Raw genomic sequence first — 12,526 nt, forward strand, 5'->3', positions numbered from 1 at the left:
TACCAAAGCGCCCTCTCTCCGGTGAGCCCGAATGGGAAGAAGCCCTCAAAAGCCCGGACCTCAAACTCCAACTCAAGCCTGTCCGATGGCCTAAGAACTGGTCCTCAGGACCTCAATAAAGTTCTTGACCGACCGACCGAACGACCGACCGACCGACCGGAGTACTGGTTGGACGTTGACCCTACCACTAAACTATTTCACATCAACATGCTGAAGCAATATGAAGAGCACCAACCACTAGCAGCGTTCCAAATTTCCTCACTTGTCATAGTATAAGCAGAAAAGGAAGCCCCCATACCAAGCTTTAAAACTGAAGCCCGGACCTCAAACTCCAACTCAAGGCTGTCCGAGGGCCCGAGAACTGGTTCTCCGGACCTCAATAAAGTTCCCGACTGACCGACCGACCAGAGTACTGGTTGGACATTGACCCTACCACTAAATTATTTCACATCAACATGCTGAAGCGATACGAAGAGCACCAACCACTATCAGCGTTCCAAATTTCCTCACTTGTCATGGTAGAAGCAGAAAATGAAGCCCCCGTACCAAGCTTTAAAGCTGAAGCAGGCAGGGGAATCGAAAACATTCGCACCTCTGATGCCCTGGATGAAAGCCAAAAGTCTAAGCTGCAAGAACTGTTAGTGGCTTATAACTACATATTTTCGAATTCTTTCAAGGTCCAGCCCATTAGAGGTTCAGAAAATGTTGGAGCTGATTATTTGTGTAGGTCAGGATCATCTATTGAATCTAGCGTTTAGGAAGTTCATGATCCTGTATGCGTTCTCGTGATTGTTTTTTCCTTGCTTGAATTCCGTATGTCACTCAATTTGTTTACTACAGGTACTGTCTGAAATCTCATGAGTCTATGCGCATCACCACAGTTTTTTTCCTTTCTTTCCTTCATAAAAAAAAATTTTCGGAAAGGGGGACTTTGTCATGTACAAAGACTAATGTGTGCGTGTCTGGTGCGGCAGCGGCTAGTCACTCTAAAAAAAGTGAAGGAAGAGTGGCATTTGGCGCAAGCTCGCAGGACTCGGCACCTCAGCCAACAGCCAATCACGAAGGCACACATGCTCTGGAAGAGGGAGAAGAAAGGGAAACGGGTTCTTTTTGTTTCTGTCAAGGAGAACCCCGGTGTGCGGCGTGGAAGAGACGAGGCTGTCGGGCTGCGGCTCCGAACCTCAGAACTTCAGGAGCGCCGGGGTGGGGAAGCGAGGCTGTCGGGCTGTGAGTCCGAACCTCAAGATGTCAGGAACGCTGAGCAGAGGAGAGAAGCTGGCGGGCTGCAGGCCCGAGTTTCAAGACTTCAGTGATGGCCCGGCCTCGGTCCCACCTCCAGCCTGTGATCTTCTCGGATCCTGGTGACATGGTGCGGAAGGCAAGAACTTTATATCATCCCCCTCCTGTGACTACTTGGCCAAGCTATGGCTGATCGTAAAGAAGCTAGCAACGACTGATGCCACATGACCGATGCTCTGCAACTGCACCGCACTGAACGTCAAGTAATTGTGACCGGTCACGGACCTTACTGTTGTAAATACAGTCGAACCCGCATATATCGAACCCGCATATTTCGAATTATTGGCTATATCGAACACTCAGATTACCCCCTCGAAAATACTATGTAAAAGTATAGGACAATTGCGTAATATATCGAATTCCATTTTCGTCGGACATTCGATACATCGAACGCCGCGCCGCGCCCCTGGAAGGTGTGTTTTTCCCAAAGACATTCGTGTCCGGTCCTCGGGGGAAAAAATTTCCGCAGAGTCAGTCAGCAGCTTCCTCCTCTGCGCATGCGCAGCCGTCGCCTAGCGACGGAGACGCAGAGCCTTTCCTCCGTTCTTGCGCCCCACCGGCGCAAGCTCTCTCGCTCCTCCTCTACCGCCGGCGAGTGCATTAGGCAAGGCCATTGGAGTTCAGCGAAGAGAGTGCGCGGCATGGAGACACGGCGACGTTTCCCAAGCCACGCTTCCTGGGGGAAGGAAGAGAGAGTGAGGGGTCGGCACGGTCCCTCGTGGGCAATCTTTTTCCCCGCTCTCTTCTTTCTTTTCCCTTTGTCGTTCCATCGCAGCCCCATTGACTGCCACTCTAACAGGCTTCGCTCGGACTGCTCCATCTGTGCATCGCGCGTTTTCTTGTGCATACCTGTGTTTCAACGTGCCGTGTGTAGCATGTATGATTGCAGTCATCTGAGAGCTATGACATCCACAGACATAAAAAGGAGGAAGAATCTGGACTTTGCAAGAAAGCTTGAGGTAATCTGGCGTGTCGAGAATAGAGAAAAGAAGTCCTCCGTGGCAGTCGCATTCGGCATTCCGCAGAGTACTTTAAGTACATTGTTAAAAAACAAGACAGACATCAAGCTTAAAGCAGGTGAGGAAAGTCGCTCGGGAGCGTGTCGTGTGCGCCCTGCAGCTTTTGACAAAGGGGAAAAGGCACTCTGTGGTTTCTTGAAATCCGAGCGATAAACATACCCGTGAATGGCCCGATGTTAATCGAAAAGGCCAACTGGTTTGCTACGGCTCTTGGCAAAGAGAACTTTTGCGGTGGCACTGGGTGGCTGCAACGGTTGAAAAACCGCCACGTCATTGTAGGAAAGGCCATTTCAGCCGAAAGTTGGGGTGTCAGTAGCCAGGAGATGCAGCAGTGGCTTTCTGAGGAGTAGCCGAAGATCACTGAGAAGTTTTCGCCTGCAGAAATGATCAATGCAGACGAAACTGGTCTCTTTTGGCAAATGTTGCCGCATAAGACACTCGCTCTTCGTGGAACCTCATGTCACGGCGGTAAAATGCGCAAAGTGCGTGTGTTGGTGCTGCTTGCAGCCAACATGGGCGGCTCGTGCAAGCTACGGCCATTCGTGATCGGGAAGAGGAAGTCACTGCGCTGCTTCAAGAACTGTAAACGGCTTCCCGTCCGCTACGGCTGTAATAAGAAGGCCTGGATGGCACGTCAACTTTTTGTTGAATGGCTGCAGGCTTGGGACGCTGAGTTGGGCAAGTCAGGCCGCCGAGTTTGCGTTCTGGTAAACAACTGTCCGGCCCATCTGAAGACTTGCAAGCTGCAGCACATCGAACTGAAGTGTCTCCCGCCGAACACCACAGCGGGACTGCAGCCCCTCGACCAAGGTATCATAAAGGCATTCAAGTTAGGCTATCGGAAGCGACTTATTCAATGGCTCCTCGTAAACCTTCACATGAGAACCGATCTCAAGATTGACCTGCTCGGCGCGATCCAGATGATTACCGGCGCTTGGGGCGACGTGAAGCAGGTCACAGTAGCCAACTGTTTCGGCAAGGCGGGCCTTGAAGTGGCCGGAGATGAATGTCCGGAAGCTTTAGATGACGATGAGTGCTTGGAGGACGCGTTTCGCGACTTGTCCAATTTTCCAGGCACTGTCCCGTCCGAAGTGACCGTTCATGACTTCATTAACGCTGACAGCGAAGTTCAAGCGGTAGCCGACTTAGCTGATGAGGACATTGTGGCCGGAATAGCTGGCATTCAAGACGGTGATTCCAGCAACGACGAGGGCAACCGTGTTTTCGAAGAAACGCGTCCGTGCACAGCCACTGAACTGGCGTCAGCGTTCAGCCTGATTTGGCGCTGTTGCGGCGAAATGGAAGACACTGGGCTCTCGCACCTGGACAGTCTCGAGAAGATTGAGACTAGCATTTTCAACTTCATTTCCCAGAGGAAAAAGCAGCCCAAAATTAGTTATTTTTTTTCCGTGAAATAAAGCGTTTTCATATTCAGTGCACATGCTATGTGATTAGCGGCTGTTCCAATCGGTAAGCCATAATTTTTTGTGATCGCGAGTGCTTTTTTGGCCTATATCTGTATATTGAATTTTCACTATATTGAACTATTTTCCAATCCCCGTCGAATTCGATATATCCGGGTTCGACTGTAGTTGTGTGAGAACATCTAGAGTTACATGAACGTTTTTGTTAGTTATGGCATCTCGTTTGGCATGGTTTGTCTGTGTTATGCTTTGTTTTAAATATATACATGTTTCATTAACAATTGGCTTCATTGTTTCTCTCTCAGTGGTGGCTAGAGCGATTCGAATCGCGCAAGTGTGAATACACTACCGGCCAGGCAACCCCGCATTAACCTAAACAAACCAGAATCGTAACAATGTCACACATAGCATCAGTGGCAACAGTGGTTACATCAAATGCACCAGCACCATTCATTATTGGAGGCGAAGGAACTGAGGAAATGTAACAGTCATAACCATTTATTTTACTGCATTGTAGCTCTTTTGTATCATAGTTCAGGAATTTCTTCATTCCAGACACTGTACAAAATACTTTGTGACCATGATAAAAATTCACTGTGTGTGTTTTAATAGTGTACTTTGCAGGAGCATTTTTGCCCTAAAGGGAAGTTGTATATATAGAAAACAATGTTCTCTAAATTCTTAATGGCCAGCAATGACAGTGTGTAAATAAAGTGGAAGGAATGTTGCTCATGCATGCAGTACAACTAAAGCACCTGCGTTGCTGCTTGTACAGCTCTGTTTTCTTCACATGATTGCCCTGAAAATCACTTGAGCATTGGCTCATGTGTGTCTCATGTGGAAGCGTTTTTTGGGAGGTATGACCAGATCTAGGTCAGAGTAACAAATTATGTTTCTTGAATATACCATCCTTCAGCAGACATCTTATGAATGCTCTTGATGGTGTTAACCCTCTGAGGGTCGAATTATTTTGAAAAAAAAAGTTTCCCAGGTGGTCAAAGTACTTTATTGCGGATCTTGAATGTACAAAATGTATAAAGTCGGGAATAAATAATAAAAAATATTTGGAACAGTATTTTGATGTCAGCATCACTCAGAACTGCAAAATGTTCAATAGTATTTCAAAGTGTGGTACTTCTTGAAACACGGGTCTACGCACAGCGCCTTATCGCAGTCTGCACACCTAAAATGCGTGTCTGTTCTCCTCTTGGAGCGACGAGTTGTGTTGGCGCACACATGGACATCTTTTCTACCTTCGGCAGAGGTCTGAGGCACCCTCTCACGTAAGCTTGTTGCCGCAGAGAGCGAGAATACCTGATGGGCGGTGGTGATAAACAAGCTAAGACCAAAGCCAATCAAGGTAGAAATCAATTTCCACCACCCCTGCAAGAGAGTGCCGACAAAGAGAAAAATGACATTTCGCGCGCCTCCGTTGCAATCACGCAGCGAAACCAAAACCGCAAAAGGGGTGTTGTCGCAGTCTGTGCAATGCGCTGAAGCTAGAAATCAGTTCTGTTCATCTCCCGAAGAAGGCAGCACAAATTTCAAACGCTTCTTGTAAGTCTTAAGAGGTGGCAGCACCTCCCAGTGAGCACTCGTCATAATGGCACGAAATTTCAAACGGAGGGACGAAACCGTACCCGTACGGCAATGACCTTGCGGGACAGAAAACCGCCACCGTACATGTACGGCAAAAACCTTCAAAGGTTAACGTTCCCATCTGGTAAATTTATGTATTTTCATATGAACACTTTGCCCAAACTGGTGCAAGCAAATTTTCAACATTTACTGCATAAGCCACCTGGGCCAAACACGTGCACTCAGTGATAACCGACACCATCCAGGCCTGATAATATAGCTACATTGTTTATGTAGCGTATCAGCCGGACGCCAGGGTGGAACAGACAACGTTTATTGATGCCGTGCCCTTTTTATAGGGTGATGAACATGTGATCTGCCGACTGCTGCTTGCGTGGCCGATAAGTGATTATCATGAAAATGCAGTTTGACACGCGATATCAGTATACAACATTCCTTTCTCCTAAGATTCGTTACACAATTGCAAAATGTCTGGTTAGTCATCAATGCCATAACGTGCGATAGGCCGTCTAACGCGTGTTGATCTTCGCGGCTCGACCGGGTGTTGGGTAGCTTGGCCCGGACTTGCCCCTGCGGCTGCTTCCGTGCTGACCGACAGCTGTTGTGGTCGTCTGGCTGTAGGAGGCAGCCTGACGTGGTAGTCTGCACTTGAGACTGGATCGGCTTCAAGCCTCGTCCAGGCGCTCCTCAACTGGTTCCGGTGCCTGTGATGGCGTTCGCCGTTGTCCAGCTGGACGATGTACAACACCGGGCCTCGCACTGCCACAACCCTGGCCGCCTTCCACCTTGGACCTGGACAAAAGCTTTTAGCATAGACCGCGTCACCGACACGGAACCTCTTAATCTCCGGTCGTTGTAGTTCAGGCGTGTGTTGTCGGTCCGGATGAAGAGTTTCCAAGGCTGTCCTCAGCCTTCGTCCGATCATTAATTCTGCCGGAGATTTTCCCGTGACCGAATGTGGCATCGTGTGCTGTTTAAACAGGAACCGCGAAATCTTGCACTGCGTTGAACGTTCCTGTTGCTTCTTTAACGCTTTTTTAACTTCTCTTACCATTCTCTCCGCCCTACCATTACTGGCGGGATTGTAAGGTGCAGTGAAAATAGTACGCACACCATTGCACTTTAAAAACGTTTGCAACTCCGAGCTAGTGAATGCTGTGCAATTATCCGAAACGATAACGTCTGGCACACCGTGTGTAGCAAACATCTTCCTTAAGCTGGTGACGACAGCTGTAGCTTTCATGAATGACATGATTTCGACCTCAGCTTAGTTGCTGTACGCGTCTACCACGAATAAAAATACTTCTCCATTAACTGGACCAGCGAAATCAATGTGTAGGTGACTCCAAGGTTGATCTGGCTTGATCCAAAAATGCACTGGAACTTTGGGATCGCTTTGCCGGTTACTCTGACATGGCTGACAGTGCTGTACAAACTCTTCAATTTCGTGGTCCATTTTCGGCCACCACATGAGCCCTCTAGCTGACGCTTTCATAGCACTCATCCCAGGGGGATTTGCATGCAGCAGTTGAAGCACACTTTCTCTTGCTGCGTTAGGAATTACAACGCGATTCCCCCACAGTATGCAATCACGATGCAATGACAACTCGTATTTCCTCACCTCGTAAGGCGTGAACTTGTTGTCCAGTTGTGTTGACGGCCAGCCACTAAGAATCCATTCCTTTACCATGGATAAGACTTTGTCCTTCTGGATCAGCGCAGCGATGTCTGCCGCCTGCAGCGGTGCGCATTCGACCGCTTCCAACAGGAGCATGTCCCCAGGTGGCTGTGGCTCGTCTTCGTCTCCCGCAGCTGGCAGACGACTGATCGGCGTTGGAGTTTTCTTGGCCTCGCCTGTACTGAAGGCTGTAGTTATACGCAGACAAACATCAAATCCAACGGAGCATTCTGGGCGACACAACTTCAGGCACCCTCTTTTCCGTGTTAAAAAGGCCTAGTAACGGCTTGTGGTCCGTTATGACCGTAAATTCTCGCCCAGCAAGGTACTGGTGGAACCGCTTCACACCAAAGACAACAGCTAAGCCCTCTTTATCAATCTGAGCATAGTTACGTTCACTGGCTCCTAGCGTCCGGGAAGCATAAGCTATGGGCTGTTCCTTCCCATCAGTCGTACAGTGGGCTAGCACTGCCCCCACTCCCACAGGAGATGCGTCGCAGCACAAAATTAAAGGACGCTCGGTGTCATAGGGCACAAGTACAGAGTCGGAGCTAAGCAATTTTTTTAGTCTCTCAAACGGACGTTGGTGCTCACCTGTCCACTTCCATACGTGGTCATAGTCGAGCAGTCGATAGAGTGGTTCTGTCACTTCAGTCTTGACCTTGAGGAAACTGCTGTAAAAATTTAGTAACCCCAAGAACGCTTGCAGCTCCTTTTTGCTTGTGGGTGCGGGCGCTTTATGGATGGCGTCAGTGTTGCTTCGGCTCGGATGTATTCCCGTGGCGTCAATCCTGTGACCCAAGAATTCAATGCTCAGCTTGTTGAATTCGCACTTGTCTTTGTTTACTCTTAACTGCGCATTCGGCAGACGCGATAGCACGGTTTCTAATCTCTCGGTGTGCTCTTCCGCGTTACGGCCAGAAATCAAGATATCATCAAGATAGGCTTTCACGCCAGGAATGCCTGCTAACAGCGTATCAATGACTCGTTGAAATACCCACGGCGCCACCGAAATTCCAAACGGCAGCCGTTTGACTTTGTACAGTCCCTTTATTGTGTTAACTGTGAGCACTTCAGCCGATTCGTCGTCTAGCATTAGCTGTTGATAAGCTTGAGCTAGATCCAGCTTTGTAAAAAATTTGCTTGAACCCAGAGCTGCGAGCATTTCAGCGGTAGTGGGCAAAGGATACCCGCTGCTTTTAATAGCTTTGTTAAATAGTAAAGAATCGAGGCTGTTGCCTCGATTCTTTACTACCAACAATGGCAGCTTTGCCTTCCGACCCTTGAATTCTACCAAGATGGTTGCTCGACCCAGCAGCGGTAACGCCTCCTTTGACCATGTTACAAGAGTTGTTCCAGAATCTTGGAGTGGTATTTCACCCCGATTTCTTTCGATCACTCGAAATGTATCTTCACTCACAAGTGAGCACGATGCTCCAGAATCAACCTCCATCAGGACTTCTTGTCCTTGTATCTGCACTTTAACCATAAACTTCTGTTCTTGCTCATTCACTTCGCAAAGTGAAAACAATGCACTCATTTCGTACACGCCCTTGCTCTTTTCACCTTTCCTCTTTTGCTCAGGCGTCTTCTGGGCCGCTCTACTTTCGTCTTTTGAACGACAAGCCCTCGCTATATGTCCAACCCTTTTGCATTTGAAGCATGCCGCTTTTCTAAAGCTGCATAAATGCGGAGCGTGCTTACCGTTGCAACAGTAGCAACTAGATCCCTCTGCCGTGGCGTCTTGGTTCGTGCGGGTTGCTTGTATCATGCCCTGGCAGTCCTTCGCCTCGTCTCGGCCTTGCATCTGTATGTCTCGCTGTTGCTTGGCTGTCGCTTCTGCGGTTGCGGCCATGTCGTACGCAATGTTGAACGTAAGGTCGTGTTCTGCGAGAAGTCGCTGTTGAACTGCTTCGTTCTGGAGGCTGCATACGAAACGATCTCGCATCATGATGTCCAACGGGAGCTGCTCGTCGCCAAAACCGCAGTCTTCGGCTAGCTTCCGAAGCGCCGTGACGTAGTCCGCAACCGATTTCTCAGCAGTCTGGTTTCTCTTGTAGAACAAAAACCTTGCGCATAGCTCTGAAAGCCTTGAATGCAGGTGCTTGTGAACCGCCATCTTAATTTCCTTGTAGGTTGCTGCTGTCGGTCTTGATGGCTTCACCAGAGTCACGATGAGCCCGTATGCTTCTTCGCCGCAACAAATCAGCAGGACGGCTCTTTTCTGTTCTTCTTTCGCTATCTTGTTAGCTTCGCAGAACATTTCGAGCCTCTCGACGTGTTCGTCCCATGACGCGTTTGTGCCCAGATGATACTCGCCGATCCTGCCGACGGCCATCGCCGCCGCTTCCTCGTCGCCAACTGTAGCGTATCAGCCGGACGCCAGGGTGGAACAGACAATGTTTATTGATGCCGTGCCCTTTTTATAGGGTGATGAACATGTGATCTGCCGACTGCTGCTTGCGTGGCCGATAAGCGATTATCATGAAAATGCAGTGCGACACACGATATCAGTGTACAACAGTTTATGTCTCGCAAGGGCACCTGTGTCAGCAGGCATTTGGTGTGTTGCAACACGACGGACCCGAGCACATAGGGGTTGGACCCTCCCGCATGTAGCCATGTCCGGCTTAGCTGAGTCCGGGGAAAAGGGGATCCTGGGGGTTCAGCCGATGATGCAGGCTTGGACCTTTATGGCCCATTGGCAGAGGCAACACACCTCTTTGGCCTCCACTTCATGTAGACAGCACCCCCAGACTCGCCCATATGGGTGAGTCTGGACCTTTACCAACGCCGCAATGATGTAGAGGTAGCAGACGACTTCTGCAAAATTATTGTGGGCACAACTCAACCAGCCTCAATCCGATTCGAACTTTTTGCGCCACCTTCCTCAAGTGACCACTACGACTCGCTCTTTACGATGCCCGAATTAGAGGCTGCTCTTGCGTCGTGTCAGCATTCATCTGCTCCTGGCCCTGACGGGATCTCGTACTCGTCTCTCTCACCTTGGCAGGGCTGGTCACACTGCGCTGCTCAATTATTACAATGACACATGGGTCTCCGGTATTGTTCCGCAGCAGTAGAAGATCAGCCGCCTGGTTGCTGTCTTGAAGCCTGGAAAGACTCCTTATGAGTTTACCTCATACCGCCCAGTTGCATTAGCCAGCTGTGTTGGAAAAGTTATGGAACGAATGGTCCTGGCGAAGCTCGAATGGTTTCTGGAAAGAAATGATCTTTATCCAAACATGATGACCGGTTTTCGGCGGGGTCATTCCTCACTTGACAGCGTCATTGACCTCGTTACGACAGTGGAACATGAAAAACCTCAACGCCGACTCGTCGCCGCTGTTTTCTTAGATATCAAAGGGGCCTACGACAACATCCTTCATGAAGCCATTCTCGATGCCCTAGATGACTTGGGTATTGGCGGCCGGCTCTACCTGTGGATTGTGAGCTACCTCAGCAGCCGTTTCGTTTACATGTCCATGCCTGACGGAGAGACTAACCGTCATCAGGTATGCCGTGGAGTTCCTCAGGGAGGAGTTCTCAGCCCAACATTATTTAATGTGGCACTGATTGGCCTGGTGAGCGAACTTCCACCTCACATCCACATCAGTGCATATGCAGATGACATCTGCATCTGGGCTTCTGGTACAACACGCCCACAACTACGTGCGAAATTACAATGGGCTGTGTCATCTACTTCACGATACATACGGCGTCAGGGTTTGCGCTTAGCTGCCGAAAAATGTGCTGTGGTTGCATTCGCGCGCGAATCCGTCTGCCGCTACCCGATCTCCATTAACGGTGTCATAATACCTTATGTCTCCCACCACAGACTCTTGGGCATTATCATCGACCGCGGTTTGTCATGGACGAGGCATGTTAATATGTTGAAGCAAAAACTTAATCTGTTTTGCCATGTTCTTCGCTTCGCTACAGGCATGAAATGGGGCCCCACAGGAGGCTCTTACTAAGACTTTATCAGTCTCTTTTCTTAGGCTACATTCGATACAGCCTTCCGATACTCTCAAACTTGAGCATTTCCTGCTTACAGACATTATAGAGCGCCCAAGCGCAGGCACTCAAAATATGCCTTGGGTTGCCACAGCGTGCCTCCAACAAAGGCACAATTGAGGAAGCCCACGTATGCCCATTATCGATATACCTGTCCCACGAACCACTTCGTGTGTATTTACGCTTACTGACACGACACCATTGCCATCCATTGACGTCAGTTCTACATGAGCGGCCGGACAGCAGTTTCACTAGTGCACTCCGCTGCCATCTACCCCGCATAACATCAGGCTATGCCCTTCCATATCACCCCGTCAAACCACCATGGGTGATGGTTCAACCTTTCGTATGCGTATATGTCCCCGGCATACTAAAGAAATCATTGGTTCCCGTCAGTGGACTACAACAACTTGCTCTGACGTACATCTGGTCAGAATACCAGACATATGTACATGTTTACACAGACGGCTCCGCGTCGCCAAAGGCATCAACAGCAGCTGTGGTCATACCAGCCTAACAGATGACTCGAGGTTTCATACTAGACCATAATTCTACATCTACCGCTGCAGAGCTTGTGGCTATTCGAGAAGCGATTCGCCACATCTGCGGGGAAAGACCTCAAGAGTGGCGCATTTTCACGGACTCAAAACCCGCGCTGCAAATTTTGGGATGCTTCCTGCGCCACACCGCATATCAGGTTCTGGCACTGCAGATCACCGAGCTACTTTCATGCGCTCAAGAAAAACACCACCGCATAGTGTTCCAATCGATCCCGGGACACTGTGGGCTCAACGGTAATGAGATGGCCGATGCTGCAGCAAGACGCGCCCTCAGCAATGGCCTGTGAACTGTAGTGCCATTCTCCAGACCGGACATCACATGCCTCCTGTCGGAATTAATGAGGAGTACGACGAGAAGATACTGGGCCCAGCCAGAAGCTCGTCACGTCTGCCTTAAAAGGCTGGATCCCGATATGAAATTTCCTATTCTGCGTGGAATTCCACGCCCTCATACATGCCTGATACACAGACTGCGATTAGGCGTCGCCTTCACACGCAAATATTTGCACATTATTGGACGGACAGACTGTTCAGTGTGTGGCACTGTAGAGACTATAGAACATGTGCTCGTGGTGTGCCCTGAGTATGCGCGCGAAAGACTGACAATGGCATATACATTGAGACATTTACAAAATGGACCACTGTCGGAGGACCTCTTGCTAGGCGCATGGCCACAGAGTTGGCAGATGACAGAGACAATGCGTGCACTTTCACGTTTCCTAGGTGACACGGGCCTGGACTCACGCCTGTGATACCAGTTGTGTAATGTGTCCTTCACTTCGTTCCTCCCATTATCATCCCCCATTGTGACCCTTTTTCTTCCCCTCTTCCCCTTCCCTTACGTAGAGTAGCAGGCCAGATGCTCCATTATCCGGCCGACCGACCTCTCTGCATTTTCCAATCATTAAAATACTTCTGAGTTGCTGGGTA

The 12,526-nt window shown here is 49.5% G+C and overlaps 2 protein-coding genes across 4 annotated transcripts in view; one reads left to right on the forward strand and one right to left on the reverse strand.

Moving 5' to 3' along the window:
- Positions 1 to 12,526, forward strand: part of LOC142559788 (L-gulonolactone oxidase-like) — an 87,319-nt gene that overhangs the window by 39,801 nt on the left and 34,992 nt on the right. The gene's annotated exons all lie outside the window — the stretch shown is intronic.
- On the reverse strand, positions 507 to 9,357 carry LOC142559795 (uncharacterized). The gene is made up of 4 exons (XM_075671451.1): positions 8,724 to 9,357; positions 6,963 to 7,207; positions 5,910 to 6,071; positions 507 to 602 (listed from the first exon to the last, which is right to left on the reverse strand). The coding sequence occupies exons 1-4, from the start codon at positions 9,355 to 9,357 to the stop codon at positions 507 to 509; spliced, it is 1,137 nt and encodes a 378-aa protein (XP_075527566.1).

This window comes from Dermacentor variabilis, chromosome 10, assembly GCF_050947875.1.
Source record: "Dermacentor variabilis isolate Ectoservices chromosome 10, ASM5094787v1, whole genome shotgun sequence".
NCBI classification, from domain to species: Eukaryota; Metazoa; Arthropoda; class Arachnida; order Ixodida; family Ixodidae; genus Dermacentor; species Dermacentor variabilis.